Below are 25,816 nucleotides of genomic sequence, written 5' to 3'. Positions count from 1 at the left end.
AAGGGTGGCAGGATTAAAGCTAGAATAAGTGATAGAAATAAGAGAAGGGGGAATATTAGTATATATATATTTTTATAGAACAAAAATAAAAGTAATAACAAGAGAAAACATGGAATAATTGAATAACGATGGATTGAAACCTAACATACATGTGTATTATTATTAGAAAAACATAAGTTGACTGAATGTAGTAATTATGATGTTCACTGTATGTATGTACACTGAGACAAATTCCTTGTGTGTCCAATCACACTTGGCCAATAAAGAATTCTATTCTATTCTATTCATCCTATTCTATTCTATTCTTTATCAGTTTTACTTGTATTAGAATAAATGACACCTAGGTACCACACTGTTCACGCATGGATTCGATATATTTGTAAAAAAAAAAAACCTTGAAAAAATATAAGTTGAATGAACTGGCGAGGAAGCGGGGAATCGAACCGTTGACTCAGCAATGCTCGACCGCGTCTCCGAGGCGGGAGGGGAAGGAAGTGGGTGGAAGAGTCCCCGTCGCCATAGTAACAGAGCCGCGGCCTTCGTCTCGCTCCCAGGCTCCTCTTTCCCGTTCCCGCGACGTTTGGGTTCTCGCGAGAGCAAGGCGCAGCCCGCTGCGGAGCGAGTGGCTGAGGGGCTGAAAGGAGGAGGAGGAGGAGGAGAGGAAGCCTGTCTTCTCTGCCCGCGTCCCCTTTCGCGCTACACGGCTGAGGAAATGGCGGAGGATGACAAGTACGAGGCCGGGTCGGCCGCGCCGACACCGATGGGAGAGGCCGAGGAGGCCGTCGTCAACGACCACGACCGGCAGCAGGAGGAGGGAGCGGGCCCGGCCGAGGGCGGCGGGAGCACAAACGGGGTGAAAATGTACGCGAAGGGAAGGGGGAGGGGGGGAGAGGAAGGGAATGGGGGGGAGAAGTTCGCGCCTGCGCACACGCGCGCTCGCGCTCCGCGGGTCTTGGCCGGCAAGGGGGCGTGGCGCCCCGGCCCCAAGCCCCTACTTGAGGACGGGGATGCGGCGGGCCGCCTAGGCCGCGCGGCGAAGGGGTTGAAAGAGCGGTGGTCTGCCGGTTCCCTTCTCGCCCTGGAGGAGTCCGAAGGCAGTCGCCTGGATATTTCCCCCCCTCCTGTAATTTGCCCTGTGTTTGTGAGTGTGTGTGAGTGAGGGGGGGTGTATTTCGTGATGGGAGAAGCTTGACCGTCTTGTTAAAAAGCGGGGGGGCTTTCGTGTTGAGGAAGCCGTTTGAGGGGCTTCGCGTACAGAAGGAGGGTACCTTAAGCGAAGGAAGGACAGGCTTTCAGCAGCCCCTTTGAAAGGGGAGTCAAGTGCATTGAGATGAAGGAGGGGGGAAGACTTGGTCCCCCCTAGCTGGTAAACGTGCAGAACCCCCCCCCCCCAGCTAGTCTCCTTTCTAGCATCTTAAAACGGAGGGGGAAGGGATGGTTGGAGCAGAAATTCCTCTTATTCTTATTTATTTATTTTAAAACACAAATAAAACAAACTACATATACAACTGAATGCAAAAAAAAAGAAAGACAAAAGAAAAAGGGGAAAAACATACATTACAATGCACCCACGCCACCCCCTGGAGACCTCCACCCCCACCTTATATTTATTAGATATTCAATGTATTCCAATTTGCCCTTATGCACTCCAAAACAACATATATGTTGGAGCAGAAATTCTTCAAGGCCGCAGTGCCTGCCCTCCTCCTGCTATTGTTTGCAGGCTCAGGTAGATTGTAAAAAGCTACAGGTGAAAAGAAAGGCATAGCCGCTCTACAGCCCTGTACAGGTCCTAAGGTATGAAAGAAACAATCCTGATCGTCCAGGATAAGACTGAGTTGAACCAGCCTGTGGGGGAGGGGGGGATGTTTGCTAGTGGCAGGCCCAACCTGAATTAAAATCAGCTAGAAGGGAAGTGGTGGCTCAGTGGCTAAGACGCTTGTCGATCAGAAAGGTCGGCAGTTCGGTGGGTCGAATCCCTAGCTCCATGTAATGGAGTGAGCTCCCGTTACTTGTCCCAGTTTCTGCCAACCTAGGAGTTTGAAAGCTTGTAAAAATGCAAGTAGAAAAAATAGGAACCAGGAACCGTTTCGTGCGCCTTTGGTGTTTAGTCATGCCGGCCACATGACCATGGAGATGTCTTCAGACAATGCTGGTTCTTCAGCTTAGAAAAGGAGATGTGCACCTCCCCCTAGAGTCGGGAACAGCTAGCACATACGTACGAGGGGAACCTTTACCTTTACTTAGAAGGTTGCAACTACTAAACCAAAAATATTGACCTTTTTCGGCCTTCTATTTTGGCAGAAACTTTCACCTCCTGCAATTGTGTTTCCAGCCTTATTCTGGAATGGATTCCACAGGTAACAAACAAACCGCCCTGCCCTTAGAAGGGTCTCAGGGAACTTGCAGATGTCCAACTGATGCAGGATTATTATAATTAGGTAGAATGTGAATATCTGTGTGCTTTTGACCTTCCCATTCCTTGGATAATCATGAATAGTAAACAGTTTTGTCTTTTCTTCCCACTTCTATAATTTCAACTTGTTTTTGCGAAGTGGAAGTGATCAGCACAGTACAAAGCAAACAAATGGCATTTTATTCATAAATAGTTGGCATTCAGTATTAATCAGATGCAAGTTGCTATTTGAATTACAAGATATTGCTGTGACAGCTGTATCAAACATCTGATATAACTATAGTACATTATTGCACCTCTAGGTACTTCTTGTAAGCTTCCTATCTGATGATCAAAACCTCTGGGCTGTAGGACCATTTGTAGAAATCTTACGCTAATTGTACAGCAGCTATAAATTTGCTGCTGTAAAAGGATGTTTTCCTTCATCAAGTCAGCTCTCCGGATCTGTTGAAAAGCAAAGCGGTTATGTGACTATCTGCATAGTTCGTAGGAGAACCTGTTTTAATGGTAATAACACTGTCCCTCAGGATTATAACTTCATAGAAGAGAAAATAACTTTCTCTGCTTTGCAAACAACTCATTTGGTCTTTTCAAACAAGTAAGGATGCATCTAAGCATGCCAGCCTGTGATATTTAGACACATACGTTGGTTTTGCTGCATATGTTTTCATGTTTCATACATTCATGTGCAGTTACAATCTGGATTCATTAATGTGGCAGTCCTTCATAAAATAGTATGATGATGCAGATATAAATACATCTACTGGTAGTAGAATTTCAGGGGTCTGGCCTTAAGAGGCACTGCATTCATATGAAAAATCGAAAATTGCATCCTTGTATACATCCATCATTTAAATCTTGACCATGTTGAGTGAGAACTTCCAAGAGGACTTCTATGACCACTTGGTACAGTATAACCAGAATGTAGCAGGGTCTCATAGTTCTGAGAATTTTGTTCATGTTCAGGTGGCTTATTTGGTTAAACTATGGAGGGTTGAGGAACTCTGGGAGTTGAAGTCCACACATCTTAAAGGTACTATGATTGAGAAACACTGCCTTAAAAGCAAGTATAATCCTACATTCCCAAACCCATCTTAACTTTGTTCTTTCCAAATGCAGGGAAAATGATGAAACGGGAAAAGATGAGACCGCACCAGCGAAAGCAAAGTATATTTCAAAACCAAAGGCAATCCCATCTCTTGGACACAGAAATAGATTTCATCCATACACAAAGGAAAAGAGTGCAGGCTCTGGGGAAAAGAAGAGTGTTAATCGTAATAGAGTTTTCATTAGCAACATCCCATATGACATGAAATGGCAGTCCATTAAAGATCTTATGAGAGAGAAAGGTAACTTGCTTCTTGCCGTCTTCTCCATGCACAAAAAAGGGACAATCATAAATAAATCTGAAATATTATAAAATCATGCAAATTTGGTGTGTCCTTTCCAACTTCTGCTTCATATGTCTATTTCCCCCCCTTTTTCTTTCGCTGGAGACATTTGCATTGCAGGACAGTGGTAAACGAATGAAGTATCCAACCTCCTATGCTAGCACGACAACAGACAGTGTAGTGAATATGCCAATTCTCACAAATGAACTTTTAAAGGGAGTGTGTTACGTCTAGCTATAGTTCTGAATACAAGCACTCTTTAGTGTGTTCCTAAGTATGAAAGCTAAAGGATACCTCTCAAAAAGATTTTTCAGTATTTTTCCTTGGTGGAATCTGGCTGTGGAATTATTTCTGTCTGCCTTGTCACTTCTGCCATGACTTGTCTGTCTGGAGCTCTTTTATCAAGTGTGTGACTACTGTTGTAGTTTGACAGAACTATTTGAATTTCTCAAACTTCTTGCCACGGGCAGGCCTGGGACAGGTGAAATCTCAACTCACGAAATGTCAAAAGCTAGCTTTGTATTAATCTGGGAAAATACCATTGCTTCAAAATCATGCCAAGAATATTTGGTTTCTAGGTATTTTAATCAAAACAAACCTTTTAATTGTGCTAGGCGTATCTGTTGTAAGGTGACGTGACTATACGATTGGTTTTATGCAATGAAACTATTTTAGAAAGTGTGTGGCTTGCTGTGAAATTTTATTGACTCTTGTAAATTGGTTATTCTATTGAAGGCAACCTCTTTACTATTTGAAGATATTCAGGGAGAAAGTCACCTTAAAACAGCTGTTGTTAGCAGGATGACAAATGTCACTGAAAAGTGTTTATTGTTGATGTTTTAATCGATAGGTGAAGGGACTATCTGTATATCTGAACTTGTTCACCAACCATATCATACTGGCCAAAATATGATCTATAGTATGAATTAGGTTAAACATAGTTGTTTTTTCTAGCTTTTGAGAATGTGGCTGTTGCATATTCCTGAAAATTAGCTAAATTATATAGCCCTTGACAGGAGGTATGTTGGTCTGGTTTTGATTGTTGGTGAATAATAGGTGTTTCTCTGTAGAGTTGTGCACAGGGACACAGCAAAGAAAGACACTGGTGTTTAAATGCATTGTCTCTTGGTATTTTCCCTTTGTATGTCTTATGTAGTTGGTGAGGTTACATACGTGGAGCTGTTTAAGGATGCAGAAGGAAAATCAAGGGTAAGTGCCATGGGCAAATATCTGCTAGAGGTTTAAAGTTCCTCAGCAGTTTTACTTTTGTATAATACTTGTACCAGTAACTGGAAAGTAAGTTTCATTTTTTTAATATTGCTATTACAGACAGAGGTTTCTATATCAGATACAGTTTGTCAACCTTTATTTAAATGTGTGTAGTTGGATGCAAGGGACAAGCCCTTTTAATATGTGTTTTAAATAAATGGCATTTACCTAATTAATTTAAAACAGCAGCTCACTTTAGGATTTCTGTTGTGTTCAGTGTGTTTAAGTTGAGGACTGGAAAAATAATAACTGAAATGATAAATTAAGTGTAGCATTCTAACTAGAGGCTGAGTATAAACTTTGATGAGCCTAAAGAGTGCAGGACTATTTTGGAATATTGAATTTGTCTAGGTTTTTTTTAAAAAAAAACTTGTCTAGGTTTTTTAAAAAAAGGAATGGAAGAAGTTGGCTGTTAGGTTGGCGATACCTGCAAAAAGGGAGACAATTTTGTGCAAAGAATGTTTAAAGCTGCTTTGTGTCTTTCTTCTTAAAAGGGTCAAACGTTCAAACTATAGTAATTCTGAGCCTGCTCTGTGAACACGAGAAATGCAGGTTTGACTCAGATGTAATCAGAAAAATCTGTTTGGTGTTTGATTATTTCCCCCTTAAGATTTTTATTTAACTGCAATTTTCATTTGACCCTTTGGGAATTTTTGTTAAACAAACAAACAAATAAATAAATAAAACTAAAGCTGGTTAAAGAGTAACTTTTTTTAAAAAAAAATCAAATGTTTCTTTTTAAAGAAGGCAACAACACCAACAATTGTTAATAACTGCCATCATGTTATGGAAAATGTGGATATTATTCCTCAAGATAACAACAGTCCAGGGATAGTAATGGATATTCTCAGTTTTTTGTGTGGATAAAGCTGTCTTTGTGCCATTTCCACATTCTGTTTATGATTTGGCTTAAGAGAATCCTAGTAGAAAATAAAACCTGCAGTAAAACAAATTGAATGCCCACTTTCTTTGCCTTTCAAATTAACTAAAATGTTTTGAGTAAATGGTGGTAGGATAAATTATAGTTAAAACTGGCTTTCCCACTTTCAAAATTTCTGTTCTTTATTCAGACTTTATTCCTCATTTTGTCTAAAAAATCTTAGTATAACAATGACATTTACTGATTTGTTTTTTATTTATTTTTGTCCTTTCCTGCACTGACAAACCTCGTGGATATAGGGTTGTGGGTAAGTGTATTTTATGTTTTTCCCCCCTTAATATTTATGCTATTTAAAAAAGTGAACAAACTAATAAGCATTTAATTCTTTTTAATCCAGTGTGGTGGAATTCAAAGATGAAGAATTTGTAAAGAAAGCACTGGAGACCATGAATAAATATGATCTTAACGGAAGACCACTTAACATAAAAGAGGTATGTTTGTATTTTTACCCGCAGAACATTGTGCCTTTCTTTTAAAACAAAAGAACTGGAATAGAGTTATAGGTAACTTTGCAAAATAATAAACTTCTGCAAACAAACAATACATGTCAAAAAGTGCAAATTCTTTTTTAAAATGGCAAATATATATATGATCCCTCTTTTTCCGCTCTATGTAGAATGGTAATGCAGTAGGTTCCAGCCTTATTAAGATTTCATAAGAAAATTCTCAGGCCCCTGAATAATGGAATTTGGAAATAAGAATGCTTTGTCAAGAACTGTTGATTTCCTGTAAGATTTGAAATATATGCTTACTTACAAGCTTTAAATCTAGAGTTGGCTTGAATGATTATTTTTAAATACTACATGATTTGAATCTTGTATCTTCTGACCCGCCTAATTGTGAACCAGAGTGGAAATGAATGTAGTGTCAGTATCGGTGGTCTGAATCCTGCCTTCATTAAATACATCTGCAGATGATAGCAATAGCGCTTAGACTTATGTACCACTTCACAGTGCTTTATAGTCCTCTCTTAAGTGGTTTACAGAGTCAGCATCTTTGCCCCCAACAATCTGAGTCCTTATTTTACCCACCTGAGGCTGAGTCAACCTTGAGCCTGGTGAGATTCAAACTGCTGGCAACGAGCAGTCCGCAGAAGTAGTCTGCAGTACTGCACTCTAACCACTGTGCCACCGCAGCTCTATCTGATATTGACAGATAACTCTAAAATCATTGAATTTGAGGTTTAGAAAAAACATATTAGTTTGACTTACCTTCTTTGGGTGATCTTTGGGCTAAGTAACACAATAGGAAGTGACAATGGATGGTATTTCTTTCGAGATGACTTATAAAAGTGAGGAAGCTAGGTCTCCATCAGCATAGAATAGAATAATAGCGTTGGAAGGGACCTTGGGGGTCTTCTAGTCCAATCCCCTGCCTAGGCAGGAAACCCTGTACCATTTCAGACAAACGGTTATCCAACATCTTAAAAACTTCCAGTGTTGGAGCATTCACAACTTCTGGAGGCAAGTTGTTCCATTGATTAATTGTTCTCACTGTCAGGAATTTTCTCCTAAGTTGCTTCTCTCCTTGATTAGTTTCCACCCATTGCTTCTTATTCTACCCTCAGGTGCTTTGGAGAATAGCTTGACTCCCTCTTCTTTGTGGCAACCCTTGAGATATTGGAAGACTGCTATCATGTCCCCCCTAGTCCTTCTTTTCATTAAACTAGACATACCCAGTTCCTGCAACTGTTCTTCATGTGTTTTAGCCTCCAGTCCCTTATTTGTTCCTTCCGCTGCCCCTGCTAAGGATGCTACCTGCTTTGCGAAGGTTACATGTAATTTTAAATTGTTTTAATATTTATTACTACTGACTCAGGTTCCATTGATGCATATTTCCTGTGTTATCTATTTTGTAGGATCTGGATGGTGAGCACGCGCGCAGGGCACTGCAGCGTGGGAGTGGGCCATTTACAGGCGGACACGGTCCAGATATAGCACCTGGCTTAATGAATTTGCCCCCTTCTATACTTAACAACCCAAACATTCCTCCTGAGATTATCAGCAACCTACAAGCTGGCAGGCTCGGCTCTACCATTTTTGTCGCCAATGTAAGTAATAGAAAAGCAGTGGAGATTCCTAGGCAATTGTTACAGTACATTATCGTTAAGTGGGAAGAGCTGTGCTGATTTTAATGGGGTGTTAAGCATTGATAGATCTCCTTTGATGTTGTCTCTGCATGTTTTGATATTCTCCCAAGTTCTAAGCTTTAGTGATTATCTTTTTAAAAAGGATTTTTAGCTCAAATGTTTTTGTAATCTGCTTTCAAAGTTCATGAACTGCTGGTGTGGACATAGTAATCTGGGAAATGAATAATCGTGTTTTAATACTTTTTGTTATTTGCCTTTTTAATAACTTTTCATTAGGAAATGAGGGGTGTTGCTCCTTTTGTTCTGTCAGCATGTTGAAAAACGAAAGAATAGGTGCGGTTGTGTCGAGAGTACAAACAGAATGAAAAGCCTTTAAGAGAAAGGCAAAATTTTGTTCATCTGTCCCATGGAATCTTTGTCTTTTTAAGCTTGACTTTAAGGTTGGCTGGAAGAAATTAAAGGAAGTATTCAGCATTGCTGGAACGGTAAAACGTGCGGATATCAAAGAAGACAAAGACGGCAAAAGTCGAGGGATGGGAACTGTGACTTTTGAGCAGCCCATTGAAGCTGTTCAGGCAATATGTATCCTCACAAGTCAACCTGATCAAAGAGCAATGTTGTCAAGTTTCATCTGTGTAAGCAAGTTAAAAAATATGGTTCCTACCATATTTGACTTCAGAAAGGGCTTGGTGGTGTGTAAACTCTGCCAGAAATTTATCTTTTTGACGTTTTCATGCTTTTGAACTGTAACTAAAGTTACAGCACTGATCCTATATTTTGGAGGGTATCTGTTGGAGGCAGTATTGGTGTAGGGGCAGATTGGCAGCTATTCAGGGATTATAACAGTTTGTAGTGGTTTAGAAACTGTATTTCTTTTCTGGAATTGTATAGATGGGAACCTGGGGCCCGACTAGTTTCCAGTGGTGGGTTTCAAAAATTGTTTGAACCTACTCTGTGGGTGTGGCCTCCTTTGTGGGAGTGGCTTGCCGCCCATGTGACCGGATGGGAGTGGCTTGCCGCCCATGTGACCGGATATGAAGATGCCAACGACACTTGTCAGAACCACCTTAAATTACCTCACACACAGCACTGGCATGCATAAGAATATGATGTAAACTTGTTTTTTAAAAGGCATCTTTGGTTTGCGTTAAAACAACTTCAACACACGCAATGTTCTGATTGCACCACAAACGCAGTAGTCATCCTTACCTTTTACAGAGGCACTGAGTTTTATAAATATAAGCATGATAATGTAGAATAATCATATCCAAGGACCAGGGGTGGGTTTCAAAAACGTTTGGAATCTCTTCTGTAGGTGTGGCCTGCTTTCCGGGTTCACTGGTGGAACCTCTTCTAACCGGTTCTGTAGATTTGACGAACCAGTTCTACTGAATAGGTGCAAACTGGTAGGAACCCACCTCTGCTATTCTCCCTCAATGTTGCCTATGCTGCCTGAAGTCATAGTTCAATGCCATCTTGAAATTCCAAACTCCTGTACAGTCGGAATGTGTTCCCACTTTTTTTAGAAAGGGATTGTTGTACCAGATCCAAGCAGATAATTAGATTTCCGATTTAATCAGAATTGGTATGCACCCTGAATTAATACCTGACTATTTCCCGAGGAATGGCAAGCAGGTAGATTGAGTGTTTGGTTTAGTTTGAGAAAAAAAAATCATCTGGAGGAAAACAAACCATAGTGTTAATTCCAACTACTTTGCTAATCCAACTGTAAAAATGATTTATTAGTGATTTAATTATTGTTTTTTTGCTATGCCCTGGTGGTAGCAATTGCTACCTTTTTGAAAAACTAACAGAATAATGAGAAAAAGTAGATAGATGATATGGAAAATAAATAGTATTTGTGATGTCGTGTGTTACTGCTGTGTGTAAGAAAAGTGTTCTGAAAATAGAGCTCTTAAACTATGGTGGCAGAAGACTTAAATCAGTGAAGCAGTTGGCATACAAATTGCTTTGTTCTGATAATTAGTTTTCACATAACTATTTTCTGTTAGGTGAAAGTGCTCATAGTCAGCCCGGATCAAATGCTACCTGCATTATGAAATGCAGGAAAGCTGATAAATTCCGAATCCCCAGTTTTACTTCCAAACCCACTCACCCCTCCCCCAAAATAGCTTTTATAAACGAGATTTTATCCAAAACCCCGGGGCTGAAATTCAGGGCTTTCCTGCATTTGAAGAAGCTGCACAAGTGGTTCACCGCCTGAATTTGAATCAGTGTTTGAAAAGGCGGTTTTATTGAAGCGCATACTGTGCAAACCATGTGTATTTTACCAGCTCATCAGCCAGCGGACACCATTTTTAAAAAGGGAATTAGTCTGCTCTTGTGTCATCGATCAGAATTCTCAGTGTTCAGTGCTTTCCACCCACCTGAAATTTGCATATGCAGCAGTGCGGATTGAATTGTTAAATTAGATCAGAGGGGGACAATCTGAAGCCTTAACTGTGGGGGGGGGAGGCCTCCCCCGAGAACTACTGAAGCATAATTTCAAATATGAAAAAAGCGACAAGTAATTAAACGCGTGATGGCAGAATCTTATTTGCTATATTTAATTATTTATAAATGTTAATGAAATCAAATTGAGTCTTTCCCTTGGTCTGTCCACCCCTTCTTGGAATGTAGCTTGTGTAGCTTCAATGGATACTGATGTACTAGTGATTGGTGATACCTCATGTATATGAACAGTAGTGCAAATGTGTGTGAGAGAAGGGGGTTTATTTTTCCGGTTGAATATCTCTTCATTTTTAAAAGCAAGAATCCTTGACTGTGCGCTCAGCAATGTTCAATGGGCAGTTCCTCTTCGACAGACCCATGCATGTGAAAATGGTGAGTTGTGCCTTTCTGCTTTTTCCACTGGGAGGGAGGTTGGGATGTGGAAACCTCACTCAAAAGCCTTGGCTGTTTTTTTTAGGACGATAAATCAATTCCTCATGATGATTTCCGTGCAGCCGATAACAAGACGCCCCAGTTACCCCGTGAGTGTTGTCCTTTTCTTTGTTCTTTATTAATCTTGCTTTGGGTACCAATTTGGTTTTCAGAAAGTAGCTCTGTCTTTCAGGTCTTAGGTGGCTATAATGCTATTCTGGAGAAACCATCGCCCTTAAAAATCTTAGAGAGATTTTTTATTTATTTTTTATTTTGCTTTTGAAGGTGGACTTGGAGGGATCGGAATGGGACTTGGTCCTGGAGGACAGCCAATCAGCGCCACCCAACTGAGCATGGGGAGTGGAATGGGGAACGTGACTCCAGGAGGTTAGCAGACTTTCTCTTTTTCATCTTGAGACAAGAGGGAAAATAGCTGGACTTTTATAGAAGGTGCTAAATGCAGACTGATGTGTTAGGTCTCTTAACTTAAGATGACGATAAATGGGAAAAAGTAGATGCTGGCATTTTTTAATGGTACTCTTCTGCCCCCCTAAAATAGCTATAACCTTCCCAATTCTATTCTTTGTTTGGACATCTAGCTTTTAAAATTTGGTATCGGTCTAGATCAGTGTTTCTCAACCTTGGCAACTTGAAGATGTCTGGACTTCAACTCCCAGAATTTCCCAGCCAGCATTCGGACATCTTCAAGTTGCCAAGGTTGAGAAACACTGGTCTAGATTAACAGTTACTTTATTGCTGATTAATAGGAAGGCAGGGAGGGAAGGAAGGAAGGAAGGAAATACATCCGTCTATTTGCTATATTATAAATGCCTAAAGACCTATGATAAATAAAGAGAAAAGCTGTAATTCTGCATTGATTCCTTTCCTACATTTAAAGGAATGGGAGTGGATGGACCAGGCTTTGGAGGAATGAATAGAATGAGCGGAGGTAGGTACATTCACCTGTTCCTTGATTTCTGTGTAAATGTTACAGCATTCATAAAAAAACCCTCTTCACTTATGGTTCAGGTGTTGGTGGTTTTGGTGGCATGAAAGGAATGGCAAATATGGGAGGATTTGGCGGAGTCAACCGACTGGGAGGTAGGTAAACTTTTATTCAGTACAATACAAAAGGTTAAGCTGTCTGGCAGTAGTGTTAAAAATAAAATCTTCCTAGGTATGGGAAGCGTAGATGACTTCCGAGGGAACATGGGTAGTGGAATGAGCGGTGGCCTAGGAACGGGCATGGCTGCTGGGATGGGAGGTAAGTTTAGCTTTATTTTATATGGGATAAATCAGGCTAGCCTATTCTTCAAAGTAAACTTCTTTTTTAAAAAAAGGGCTATCAGGGCTTAAGATATCAAATTCACGTCATGGCAGCATCACATGACGTATCGGGACTTTTTCCCCCTTTGCTAAACCAGAAATGGGCGTGGCCAGCGCGTGACGCATCCGGTCTGCGGGCCAGGAGTTTGATAACCCTGGCATAAGAGGTTATAATAAACAATATCGAAGTAACTACCTTATACTTAATTAAAAAGTTCTGTGGAAAGTAAATTTCAGTGACCCTCTTACAGAGCTGTCTGACGTTTGAGAGGCTTCTCATTCACATTGATGGGTTGATCCATCCATCAATTCCATTTCTATAGCTGGCCATCTCAGCGGCTTGGTGGCTTACAATTTCACAAGTATAAGAACAATCAAAGCAATAAAAAGCCAAATTTTAAAACGAAACATCCAAAATAAATATATACAGCAACCAAGTTCCTTAGCCATTTAACAGCAGTTGGCTAATTAGTTTTTTTCATTCTCTCAAGTTACCACGTCTGAAGAGCGATTTTGTGCTATCGGAGCCTCTGAATTGTGACTTTTTTTGTGCATGGCTCGGAAATCAGAAGAAGCACTGAATGCTGTTTTTTTTCCTTGCAGAAATGTTCCGCGGTGGCATGGGAGGAACTCTTGACCGAGACTTTGGTCGAAGCGATATAGCCCTGAGCCGTGGTTTTGGAGACACTTTTGGGAGAATGGGTATGACAACTAATCCACCCCCCCTCCCCCAAGAATCTAATAACCAGCATGCAGCAAGCAAGCCATTTTCACAAATGAGCATGATGCCACTTCATACTCAAAATCTTTCTTTTATCTCTCTTCTCAGTATGGTTTTCTTTTTTTTTAAAAAAAAAGGTTGTTCCTTTACCCCAGAGAGGGACGCTATGCAGGATCTCATTTGTTCTGTATTATTTTTGAGACAATTAAGCCTAAGTCAGAAGCCTGAGGGTGGTTTTTTTTTTTTTAAATCTTAGGAGGTGCTATTGCAACTTAACAGCCTTGCAGGCTATTTAATTTCTATGTCAGAATAATTTTTAATGAATCTTCTCTTGTGGTATTTTCCTAACTTTAAAAAAAACGTAGATCTATTTGAATAGTATGTGGATGATTTATATAAAAAAAAAAAAAACAACCCACAGATGTTTGGAAGATTTCCCCAGCTTAAAATGAAATGGATTTATGTAACTTCATTTTTTTCTATCCTCATTTAGGTGCAATGGTTGGTGGTTTTGCAGGAGGCATGGGAGCTTCTAATATGGGCCCAGTAGGATCTGGAATGAGTAGGTTGATCTGTTCCAACGAAGAATAAATCCAGTTGTAGAAAGTCTTCTTAGTATTTGAGGTGGATCTAGGGGAAGAAAATCAGCTGTTGCTCCCCCACCACAAAAAAATAGGATTTCCTAGATCTGGGATGGCGAACCTTTTCGGCACCAAGTGCCCAACCTGTAACGTGTGTGCGGGGGTATGCCACACGCACACACTGGAGCGCTGAAGACCAGCTGGATGGCGTGCAAGTACACGCCACCTAATCTTTGGGTTTCCGGTGCAGGCATGCATGCTGGCTAGGAGGTCCTTGCGCGCGCCGGAGCGCTGGAAACCTGAAGACCAGTTGGGCTTTGGGTGCACCGGAAACCAGAAGAGCAGCTGGCGATGGCCTGTGTGCCCACAGAGAGGGCTCTGCATGCCACCTCTGGCACCCGTGCCACAGGTTCACCATCACAATCCTAGATTATGGGGCTTAGTTGTAATTGGTATTTATTAAGGGGCTTAGTTGTAATTGGTGTTTATTAAGATCTGTGATATATATATATATATATATATATATATATATATATATATATATATATATATATATATATATATATATATATATATATATATATATATATAACATCTGGCTCTATGTTTAGCCCTTTAGCTCCATGTTAGAGCTTTTAGCCCCATGTTAGAGTTTTTTAGCCCCATGTTAGAGCTTTTTAGCCCTATGTTAGAGCTTTTAGCCCTATGATAGAGCATTTCAGAAGCCAAGCTTTTTGTGAACCAGTTTTGCTGCTTAGGGGACAAGTATTTCTTCTAGGCTAACTATAGAAATAATGGATTTGAGGAAAACTGTAGGGACAATTCTAGCTGTATGATACTTCAGGTGCATATGTATTACATGGGAGATTTAAATGTGTAAAAGGAAGATTCACTGAGTTGTCATGCATGGCTGTCCGATAAATGAAATCTGTGTGCATTAATGCTTTGTGTTGCAAGTGTGTTTGTATGCCTTCACCCCTGCTGGAAGTTCTCATTCCTTGAGGGCTTTCTGCATTGACAGTTCCATCTTCATGAGAACCATTATGCTTATTTTCGGAAAAACCAATGCCATTTCATAATAAGAGCAAAGACAGCTGGCTTTATATCCAAGCAGATGTTAGAGTTTGAACCTGGCACCTCTACATCTGGATCTCATCTGAAGAGAGTGCGGTTTCACTAAGTTACCTGCACTGAGGAAATAGCAGGCTCGCAGGCTGAGAGGTCTAACTCACAGCATGTATGTTTACCATGGCGTGTGAAGCCAGGATGCCTGACCCTAGTCGCAGAATGACTAAAATATCGGGAAGGCTGCTGTAACCGAACTAATAGTATCCTATGGAGTGAGCCTCGTTTTGGAACCAATGGATTGCTGCACGATTTAACGAGTTCATTATAAAGCCATGGCTTTCACTCGCTACAGGGCATTGACGACTGAAATTAGCCTTAATCATGGGCCAATAGAGACAGCCTCAAAATGGATTGGGTTGAGGTTCAACCTTGCCGTCTTTGGCAGCTTCCCTTTCCCTGGGCCACCCGCTGTTGCAGCCATAAATTACCAAGAGTTAACTAGAGAGATTGAACGGAAGGCGGAAGGGAATGGATAAAGTTGGCATCTCTACGTGCAGCCGGATCTCCCTGACATCTTGAGAGGACCAGTTTGGTATCATAGTTAAGGCAGCTGGCTAGAAGCCAGGAATCCGTGAATTCTAGTCCCATCATGGATACAAAGCCAGCTGGGTGATCTTGAGCCAGTCAGTTTCTCTCCGTCCTTAGGAAGGAGGTAATGGCAACCATTACCAAAGGGACGTGATGGCTCAGTGGCTAAGACGCTGAGCTTGTCGATCAGAAAGGTTAGCAGTTCGGTGGTTCAAATCCCTAGCGCCATGTAACAGAGTGAGCTCCCGTTACTTGTCCCAGCTTCTGCCAACCTAGCAGTTCGAAAGCACGTAAAAAATGCAAGTAGAAAAATAGGAACCACCTTTGGTGGGAAGGGAACAGCGTTCCGTGAGCCTTCGGCATTTAGTTGTGCTGGCCACATGACCACGGAGACATCTTTGGACAGCGCTGGCTCTTTGGCTTTGAAAAGGAGATGAGCACCGCCCCCTAGAGCCGGGAACGACTAGCACATATGTGCGAGGGGAACCTTTACCTTTAATGGCAACCACTTCTGAAAAACCTTATCCAGAAAACTGCATGGAGTTGTTCAGGAAGTCTCCGAGAATCAGACATCATTGAATAATAATAATAGAAAAAGAAAATAGAAAAACGCGTAGACTTTAGTCAGTGCAATTGACAAGAACTATGTAGCTCCCTTGCTGAAATGCCTCTGCCTTTGCAAGAACAGCAGCAACCCCCAATTCCACCTGATCGGCTCACTTTCCCCTTGTCTCTGTTCCTCTCTTGTCTTTGCAGGTAGTGGACTAAGTGGTATGAATAGCATGACCGGCGGAATGGGGATGGGAATGGGGATGGATCGGATGAGCACCAGTTTTGATCGGATGGGACCCACCATGGGATCTGCCCTGGAGAGAAACCTTGACATGGATCGAGGATTTGTGCCTGGCCCCATGGGAAGCGGTGTGAGAGACCGAGTAGGCACAAAAGGCAACCAAATATTTGTCAGAAATGTAAGCCTCTGAATTAAAAACCGACGAGCAGCATAATTCTCCCGCTTTTCCCCCTGAAGGTTACTACTCTATGCTTATCTTCATTTCAGCTTCCTTTTGACTTGACCTGGCAGAAGCTTAAGGAAAAATTCAGCCAGTGCGGTAAGTATTAGGCGCAAATAAGGCTGCCTCTCAGAATTCACAAGCCACAGCAGGTGTCTCTATCGGTGGCTTTCTGACCCATTCCTCTCTTCTCTTCCGTGGAGCCTCAAGATGCCTGCCTTGACCTGCAGCACCATGCTGCAGAAGATGAGGGCACATGCGCAGGCATCTTGGGGTGTTGCGTTTCCCTTGAAGTGCGTGGCCGAGAAGAGCGGCCTCTTCTGAGAAGCTTCTGATTTCCTTTCTGGTATTTCCCTTGAGGAACACTGGGCAACACGAGCTTCCACTTAGGCCATGAATTATGTGACAGATGTATTTGCAGAGATCGGGTTCTGGATTATCATTGTTACTTCAGAGGGTAGTACAGCACCCTAAATTATAGTTCGTTGATCCAGATGTGATTGACCACACTGAGATTTTCAAGCTATGATTCAGACTTTGACTGGGTTTAGTAATATTCTTTTTCAAGAGGCAAGTGGATTTTCTGGATTCCATTCCCCATCATCCAGTCAGAGCTGAAGAAACTTTTTGGATGAGAAGTGAAATGCCTTCAAAGAAAAACTAGTTGCCTCTTGAAAAAACACCTTTGGAATAATAATGAACCTGGATGATGGAGAATCTCCATAGACATTAACATGGCAATAATCTATAGTACTTGAAATATTGTAAATGTGTTTCATGGATAATCTATAGCATGGTTTTATTTTTTTTGTAGAGTGTAATATGCTGTTATAGCTTATTTATAAATTAGGGTTAAAACTTTCATATCTTAGTGGTTGGATGCCTTGAAAAAACCTTATATTTGATAAGACCTTTTCAGATCTGAATATTGCAACAATTTAGCCTTTGACATTCTTATGAAATATAGATATCTGGTGGTAAATTCTTTTGGGGGCATAATCTTTTTATATTCTGTTCAATAGATAAGTTGACATTTATTTAGTTTCACATTGAATTCAGGTTCAGAACAAAATACTGTTTTTAAATTTTACAGGGAGTAGAGTGTGTCTTAATTTTTTTTGGGGGGGGGGGGAAATGTCAAGGGTTTTTGTATCGTTTGAAAACTTGCACAAAGAGAAAAATGATTTTGCAATTTCTACCAAAATAATTAACATGCAATTTATTTCTTTACTTATAAAAGATAAATCTGCTTTCTCCAATATGTTGTAACCTGTAGCTAAAACTTGTTTTGGTATATATAAATGAATAGGTTTAAATATGTTATCTTATATTTAATAGCATTTTACTAGAAAAATATGTTCTTATCGGTTGTCCATTCTAAAACCTTAAAAAGCAGGAAATCCACTATGTTCTTCCTATTCTGTGGTAAAAATATAAAAAGCAAGATTTTTCTCACGTGTCTTTCATAAGGTGATATTTATATATAGTTTTAGGCATTATGCTTTCTGTTTTTTTAAAACCTGGCTTCTGTTTTTCTTTCTTAATGTGAATAGGGGCTTAACTAGATCAACTAAAAGTGCCCCAAGAGGGCCTTTTCAATATTGTTATTATTTTATTTATAAGCAATACCTAAGTTCTGGCTCATAATATCCAAAATTATTTAACGTTACTCAAACATTTAGTTCAGCAGAACCATAGGCATCATTATTTTTATATACCCCAGTGACCAAAACATTAAAGAGCCATTAAATTATTTCAGCTCTATTTTACTAAAACAAGTCCAGTTGTGCAACCAAGATCTGTTATCAATTACACAACAAACTAACTGTAGAAACAAGAATATTCACTTTGAAGTAATAAAAGCAGGAAACATGGAGTGAATCAGAAAGGGGGGGGGGACGGTTGAAGGGAGTGGTATGCAGCAAGACTTGAGGTGATGCCCTAAGCATTGGGACTGCATACTATGCTATAACAGAATGTGCTAGCTAATTTAATCTTATCTGTGTGGTTTCATCCTTTGCTTCGATAACTCTAGCTTTCCCACAGCGGGTAAACTTGATTTTTTTTTTTTTTTATAAAAACCATTGATGGTAATTATAGGATTTCTACTTCTATCTGCACCATGGTTGGCTAAACTGAGCTTTAACTTTTCAGGTCATGTAATGTTTGCAGAAATAAAAATGGAGAATGGAAAATCAAAAGGCTGTGGAACAGTCAGATTTGACTCGCCAGAATCGGCAGAAAAGGCCTGTAGAATAATGAACGGCATAAAAATCAGTGGCAGAGAAATTGACGTACGTTTGGATCGCATTGCTTAATTTATAAAGTACATGTTGGGGGAACATTCCTTTAGACAGTTTCCTGTAGCTCCTTCCTTCCTTTCCCTTTCCCAGTAAGTCATTTTTAGTAGCACTGTCTGCTTTATTTGAGTTGAAGAAACAATACTTTTAAAACAACCCTTCATTTCCCCACCCCACCCCCCTCAGCCTTTAACAGTATAGTGTTTAATATACTGTGTGAACTTGTTAATTCTTACTACATTTTGATTTTTAAGAGAAACTTTCCTGACTTGTTCAGTGGCCTCAAACCGCCCCACCTTCTCTTGTACTCAGAAGTTGTGGCTGTTTCATGCCTCTTTAAAAATCATGCTAAGTGTTTCTAGTCATTCAGTTTAAATGAATGGTTCTACTGTTTTTAATAAAACAAGCCATTTTCTCTGTTTAATAAAAGTCTGTATAGTGGAATTTGTGGTTTTTCTCGTCAGTTTTGCCTGTCTTGCGATTGTAAAGCCTGCGAGTTTTTCATTTCTCTTCCCATCCATTTGTTTTACAAGCTTTCGTAGTTGTTGCTGGTCTTGATCGCATTCAGCATTAACCGTGGTATTTTTTTTTTTTAAATGTCATGATGTGGATTTTTCTCTAAATAAGTTTCACAGCCCATGGAGATGTTGGGAGTTTTTATTTTCTTGGCGAAATGAAGAGATACCGACCCTTTCCCTTCCTCCACACGATTGCGGATTTATACAAAACCAAAAGCCACGAACAAATTAGTTGCCGCAATTCTTGATAGGATTGTTCCCTATGATTCCGAGTTCATACAGAATTGATAATGTGGCAAAGGCTAAGTACATCAGAAGGGAAACGGCTCCCAGCTTTTTGTCTAACTTCCAGCCATTCAGATGAACAGCCAGAAAAATAAAAACGACGGAGCAAATGAGAGAAATGGCCGTATACGTCAATCCGCTGCTGTTCACTAGCACAGGGCCTGAAGGGTCAACAAAGGCGGTTTTTATAAACCAAGGTAATCCCAAGCACAGCAAATCAAACACATTGGATCCGACAATGTTCGACATGGCCATATCTCCTTTCCCTGCAAAGATAGAACATATGAAGTGTGTCAACCTTAAGAGGTTTGCTGTAGTATTTCATTTGTTATTTATTAATCAAATCTAGACGACCGCCCAGCTCACAGAAAGTGACTATAGCAACTCAAGATTTTACGTTTAAAAGACACTTGCTATGTACATCTTGTCCACAGGACCGTCGTCTGTGGTCTTCACAAGTTTGAAAATGTCTTCAGATCCATGTTAAAGAGCCGAGGTGGCGCAGTGATTAGGGTGCAGTACTGCAGGCCACTTCAGCTGACTTCTATCTGCAGTTCAGCGGTTCAAATCTCACCGGCTCAAGGTTGACTCAGCCTTCCATCCTTCCGAGGTGGGTGAAATGAGGACCCAGACTGTGGGGGCGATATGCTGACTCTGTAAACCGCTTAGAGAGGGCTGAAAGCCCTATGAGGCGGTATATAAGTCTTACTGCTATTGCTATAATGGCCCCTCTAGGCCCATCCAAAATAGAGTGAAATTAGTGTATTGTCTTTTAACGGGGACCACTCACTTCCCAAGTAGGACAAAAGGCAATGGTCTCATCCCAGTAATTAGGTAAAAGAATTGGAAGAACCTCTTGCACTTTTGAATGTAGTCAGCTTATTAATTTAGCAAATGTAAGACATCAAAAACCGGAAAAGATGTCGCATTTCATCCCGTGGTTACCAACCTGGCCACGGTAGCTTAACAGATGCAAGGGGCTTACCTCTTTTAGCCACCAGAACACTGGCAATTGTGTCTGGAATGCTGGTTCCGGCTGCTAGTAATGTAAGGCCCATTATCGTTTCAGGAATATGCAGTGTTTCCCCTGTAATCAGACAAAAATCCAAAAGCAAATATCTCATTTCCTCGAGAATGAATTGGGAAGCAATCATAGGTAATATTTTAGAGTATCGCATTTTAAAATCAAGATGACCCGACTCGAATACAGCAGCCTGGTAGCCAATGAACAAAGCTATAATTTTTTTTCTGAAAGCAGATAACCCCATAGCTGCGGGAGTTGAACAGAGGAAGCTATTTAGCCGTGAAAAAAATTGGGTCTACTGAATACTACGAAAAGCTACATAACCTTTCCTTCAAATACCAGAGAATGCTATTCTTGACAACGGCAGCCCTTCTTTGGAATAGCTACAACCAGCCTAATCCCTTCAGTTACTTTGGCATATTTATCACATGAGCTGTTTGAAGTCATATGAGGCACCAGCCTCTCGATAATCTACTCTTGGGGGGGGGAAAAAATGCTTGCATTCTCATAGGAGGAGGCGTCTGGAGCCTGCTAATAATCCTTGCTTTTTCAAAACTAAATTCAGATGAAAAGCAAGGGAGACATCTGATGTGTAGAAAGTGGTGAAATGCAACCTTTCCTGCTATAAAATATATTTTCAAAAGTTTTTACTTTAAAATAAAGAGAGGCAACAGCGGCTGACTTTTTAAAGGCAAAACTACATTTCGAATTTATTTCACTCTTAAATCAGTCTGAGGGTTCTAGGTTTTTTTTCCCTTTTACATCATCCTTGTATTATAATGGTTTTACCTTAAGCAGGTGTGCATCCCTGCGTTGTTTTGCATTAGCTGCTCGGGTAAAAACCTTTCAGAGTCTGGAGGGGTAGGTTACACCTAAGCCAGGAGCTACACATTTAAAATGGTCATACATTTTGGGCAGTGGTGGGATTCAAATTTTTTTTTCTATTGGTTCTGTGGGCGTGGTGTGGCAGGAGAAGGATATTGTAAAATATCCATTTCCACCCCACTCCAGGGCAAAGATACGGCAAAATCCCCATTCCCTACCCATCCCGCTAGCCTGCTTTCTTCCAGCTCCGTTCTCCTGGGCAGGGCAACAAAAGATCAGCTGGGATGCCGATCAGCTGAGACTCGGGAGGCAGCAAATAGGTGGGAGGCGGAGCCAGCCAGAGATGGTATTTGCCGATTCTCCAAACTGCTCAAAATTTCTGCTACCAGTTCTCCAGAACTGGTCAGAACTGGCTGAATGCCACTTCTGATTGTGGGACACGTAGATTGGCTTTGCACAACCCCCAAGTGATTTTTAAAAAAAATTCAAAACAAACACAACACATAAAATCTTCCTTCCTTACATTCTGTAGAAAGAGTATCAGTTGGTTACAAAAGGTTTTCGTGCATCTCTTCCACGGTCATCAAACATAATTCATATTAACTCAAGTATTTTAACTCAAATATTTATACATGTTACCCTTGTACCTCCGTTTATATTTCACTATAATTATTTAAACGTCCTTCATCATAAAATATATCGAAATTTAATACATAACCACATACTGGCATTTCATTTAATATTTCTAAAATCCTCCAATAACACTGAATCCTTATGTCCTGTTCTAGCTAAACATCCATAATATTTAATAACAGACTTTTCTAATCTTCCTTTCCAAATCGCTGGTAGCAATTCTCATCTAGTTTCCTTATATTATACTCATGATTTTTAAGAACCATACCCTTGACTGTTGAGGACACATACACAGCCCTCAAACAGTTATCGTGTGGTATTAATTCTTATACTCTAATCTGCAGTCTTACATGTGATCTCTGCAGTAGTATCCCCTGAAATCAAGTTTTGCATTTTGAGATGCTGCTTAACATGTTGGATGAAGCAGACAGGCTGATAAAACTAGCCCATTGTAAACCTACCCACTATAGTCACCATCCATACGAGAATGTATGTAAAAGCAGAAATCCACACTGCCGACATGAAGAAGGAAAGCATGAACCACTTTTTCCAAAAAGGTTTTCTGCAGTCCGGAATCGTCAGATATAGTACAGTGATGATGGGGAGGGCGAGCACCCACAGAATTCGCTTCAGATCTGCTTCAGGTATGGTGAACACGCTTGGGTCTGTCCGATGAAAAGAATAAAAAAAAATGAGATCCTGAGGTTTAAAAAATATTCAGTTTTCCTGATAATGTAGTTATTTTATTTCCTTACAAAGCTGTCTTCGTTATAATTGCCTAGGGCTTAATTCCATTAATTTTTTCTCTAGATGTAAAAATCTGAATATTGGAAGCTTCTGCCAACTAAAGCAAGTAAAAAATGCAAGTAGAAAAATAGGGACCACCTTTGGTGGGAAGATAACAGTGTTCTGTGTGCCTTTGGCGTTTAGTCATGCCGGCCACATGATCATGGAGGCGTCTCTGGACAGCGCTGGCTCTTCGACTTTGAAACTGAGATGAACACCACCCCCTAGAGTCGGGAACGACTGGCTCATATGTGCGAGGGGAACCTTTACCTTTTATCTTAGAAATTAAATAATAAAATGCAAAAATTAGGTATTTCTCCTTAGTTTGCCCCACAGATATCTCAGGAGCCAATGTATTGACCTGGGGAGTTGTATACTTAATCACAACCTTTTTACAAATTAGTCATGACATAGTTTTAACATATCAAATGTTTAGATACCTTTGTATCTAAAGCTTTCAGCATTTGAAAAATAGGAAGAATTTAAAAAAAGATACTACATCGTAATTTGAGGGTTAGGATTCCCAAAAAATACATCTTAGCAGATCTTGCAACTGTTTTTAAAGAGGCTGGGTAAAAAAAAAGGAATACCTTCAGAAACGTTATCAAGTCCGTGTAAACTTGTTGAAAGTTGAGTGTAATCAGAGTCATGAAAAATATCATCGTCCGGCCTCGATTGTCGTCGAACGAGAGGTTGAGTCTCGTCCCTCCATCCCGACAATGGCTGGTCTTCGGCATCTTCCGTGATCACCAAGAAGCAGGTGCAGCATGGACTAAACTTGCTCATGAAATATTGGTTGATTTTAATGTCAAAGCAGAGTACTAAAATATAGATTCCGTATATTAACAGGAGTGAAGCACATTCATACCTAAGACAAAGTAAAAACTTAGCGTCAACGTGGGCTTAGCAGGTTGTGTGAAACCACCCACTTTGGCTTGATGTGGTAGACATAACCTAGCCAGTCGCAGCTGGTCCATTCACCAGCTGTGACAAGACTGTTGCATGAAGCAAATCAATGTATCTTGCAAAATAGAGTAGAGTGGAGTGGAGAGGAATGGAATGGAATGGAATAGAATGGAATATAATTCTTTATTGGTCAAGTGTGATTAGACACACAAGGAATTTGTTTCTGGTGTGTAAACTCTCAAATGTTCATACAACTATAACAACAAAGTTATAGTAATAAGATAAAGAGATGTAATAGGGAAGATGAGAATAACGATGGTAATACTGCCCTTTTAGATATTTTGACAGCGTTGTGGGAATTAGTTGTTTAGCAGAGTGATGGCATTCGGGGAAAAAACTGTCCTTGCATTTCCCATTGCTCTAGCAATTGTTCTTGAATTCAGTACATGAGTATTTTCCAACTGTCCCTACAGATTGTAGAGAGACAGCCTTCCATCCTTCCGAGGTGGGTAAAATGAGGACCCGGATTGTTGGGGGCGATATGCTGACTCTGTAAACCGCTTAGAGAGGGCTGAAAGCCCTATGAAGCGGTATATAAGTCTAACTGCTATTGCTATGTACAGTTTGAACTTGGGATTTTTTCATAGCAATACACATTATATGCCTAGCTCCAACTGCAGACTTCGCGCTTGGGATACGGGTGACCAGAATAAGTCAAAGGTCTGCTAGATGCCGCGTCAAAACGGGCAGATTTCACTTGAGCATTTGCTCTGCATTTTCACTACATCTCCAAACACCCACCAGCATGAACCCAAATGCAAGAGATAACACAGGCTGCATCTGTGGTTGGAGAATAATTCTGTGTGGCAATGAATTCATCTCACATAAAAACCATTCATGAGGACTCAGGCCCTCAACTGCAGAGGCTTGGCATGAAAAAATCCATATCTTCTCTTGCTAAAATATCTGAATAAAGAGCTGGCAACCGCTCTGTGTAGCATTGTGACTCGTGCCTGCTTTGGGAGCTGGTTGTCCACATGATCTGGAGCTCATATTCACCCCACCTGCTGGATTGCTGGTTCAGAGAGCAAAGAATCCCAGCAGTTTGTCTCTAACGAACATAGGCGGCTAAATAATGTTTGGACAGCGTTTCCTTGCGGAAATCAATTACCGGTAATTATTAAATGTATATGCTGCCCAAGTCACGATAACAATTCAGAACCGCCTCTCCCCAAATATTTAGAGCAGTGTTTCTCAACCTTGGCAACTTGAAGATGTCCGGACTTCAACTCCCAGAATTCCCCAGCCAGCGAATGCACTGATTTAGCGTGTGCCTTTTAAGTGTAAGCAACCATTCAATCCAGCCTAGGCGGCGCAGTGGGTAGAGTGCAGTACTGCAGGCCACTTCAGCTGACTGCTATCTGCAGTTCGGCGGTTCAAATAGCAATAGCAATAGCAGTAGACTTATATACCGCTTCATAGGCCTTTCAGGCCTCTCTAAGCGGTTTACAGAGTCTCAGCATATTGCCCCCAACAATCTGGGTCCTCATTTTACCCACCTTGGAAGGATGGAAGGCTGAGTCAACCCTGAGCCGGTGAGATTTGAACCGCTGACCTGCTGATCTAGCAGTAGCCTGCAGTGCTGCATTTAACCACTGCGCCACCTTGGCTCTTAATCTCACCGGCTCAAGGTTGACTCAGCCTTCCATCCTTCCGAGGTGGGTGAAATGAGGACCCAGACTGTGGGGGCGATATGCTGACTCTGTAAACCACTTAGAGAGGGCTGAAAGCCCTATGAAGCGGTATATAAGTCTAACTGCTATTGCTATTGCTATTATTAAACCAGCCAACCATGCATCTTAGTGTGGAAAAGCAAAATAAATAAATAAGAACATGATGTCTAAAAGATCTCCAATGAACAGCCAGTTCTTTCTGTGCTGTTTCATCTGAATATAATAAGAGAGAGCAGTATTTTCAGGGAACACTTACCAATAAACTTGGTTGTCTACAATCATGGCAAGAACGGCCCCAGCGCTAATAATATAAGCCAAGCAATCTCTGAACAATGGCCAGCAAGACAGGCGGGAAGCCTAGAGAATAGAATTCAGACAATACAACATTTGGATTAAGGGAGCTTTTTTCAAGTCTTCGTAACAAATGGGTCCTTCGAGAACATAAGAAATTCCCTGTTGGATTGGATCTTGATCAGGGGTGGGTTCCTGCCAGTTCTAACCTCTTCTATAGAAGAGGTTCC

At 40.8% G+C, this 25,816-nt stretch overlaps 2 protein-coding genes across 4 annotated transcripts in view; one reads left to right on the top strand and one right to left on the bottom strand.

Annotated features, from left to right (window-relative positions):
- Window positions 1–607: 607 nt before the first annotated feature.
- On the top strand, window positions 608–19,029 carry MYEF2 (myelin expression factor 2). Of its 3 annotated transcripts, XM_032232723.1 has the most exons (18): window positions 608–861; window positions 3,536–3,765; window positions 4,964–5,016; window positions 6,256–6,263; window positions 6,354–6,447; window positions 7,875–8,066; window positions 8,534–8,687; window positions 10,900–10,949; window positions 11,035–11,098; window positions 11,274–11,375; window positions 11,887–11,937; window positions 12,018–12,089; window positions 12,166–12,252; window positions 12,918–13,016; window positions 13,529–13,597; window positions 16,029–16,243; window positions 16,333–16,384; window positions 18,440–19,029. In XM_032232723.1, exons 1-18 carry the CDS (start codon window positions 713–715, stop codon window positions 18,601–18,603), a joined length of 1,905 nt encoding a protein of 634 aa, XP_032088614.1. In that variant the 5' UTR covers window positions 608–712; the 3' UTR covers window positions 18,604–19,029. The 3 variants fall into 3 exon arrangements, with proteins under 3 accessions (XP_032088614.1, XP_032088615.1, XP_032088616.1); XM_032232724.1 differs by lacking the exon at window positions 13,529–13,597; XM_032232725.1 differs by lacking the exon at window positions 16,333–16,384 and having other exon boundaries at window positions 18,440–18,523.
- A 212-nt stretch (window positions 19,030–19,241) lies between these two features.
- The window catches only part of SLC24A5 (solute carrier family 24 member 5), an 11,052-nt gene continuing 4,477 nt past the window's right edge, over window positions 19,242–25,816 (bottom strand). Inside the window, exons 4-8 of the mRNA XM_032233470.1 lie at window positions 25,552–25,652; window positions 23,247–23,524; window positions 22,332–22,535; window positions 20,374–20,475; window positions 19,242–19,654 (exon numbers count right to left, since the gene is read on the bottom strand). Coding sequence (XP_032089361.1) covers window positions 19,332–19,654; window positions 20,374–20,475; window positions 22,332–22,535; window positions 23,247–23,524; window positions 25,552–25,652 — 1,008 coding nt within the window. The 3' untranslated portion in view covers window positions 19,242–19,331. The remainder of the gene's footprint in view (window positions 19,655–20,373; window positions 20,476–22,331; window positions 22,536–23,246; window positions 23,525–25,551; window positions 25,653–25,816) is intronic.

This window comes from Thamnophis elegans, chromosome 16 (genome assembly GCF_009769535.1).
Source record: "Thamnophis elegans isolate rThaEle1 chromosome 16, rThaEle1.pri, whole genome shotgun sequence".
Classification (NCBI taxonomy): domain Eukaryota; kingdom Metazoa; phylum Chordata; class Lepidosauria; order Squamata; family Colubridae; genus Thamnophis; species Thamnophis elegans.
The sequence above is the reverse complement of the archived record's forward strand: the minus strand, read 5'-3'. Positions and strand labels throughout refer to the sequence as shown.

Coding starts and splice junctions, on each gene's coding strand:
- MYEF2 (XM_032232723.1), top strand. CDS start 713: ATGGCGGAGGATGACAAGTACGAGGCCGGGTCGGCCGCGCCGACACCG. Junction 12,090..12,165: donor CGGAGTCAACCGACTGGGAG/GTAGGTAAACTT, acceptor AAATCTTCCTAG/GTATGGGAAGCGTAGATGAC. Junction 12,253..12,917: donor CATGGCTGCTGGGATGGGAG/GTAAGTTTAGCT, acceptor TTTTCCTTGCAG/AAATGTTCCGCGGTGGCATG.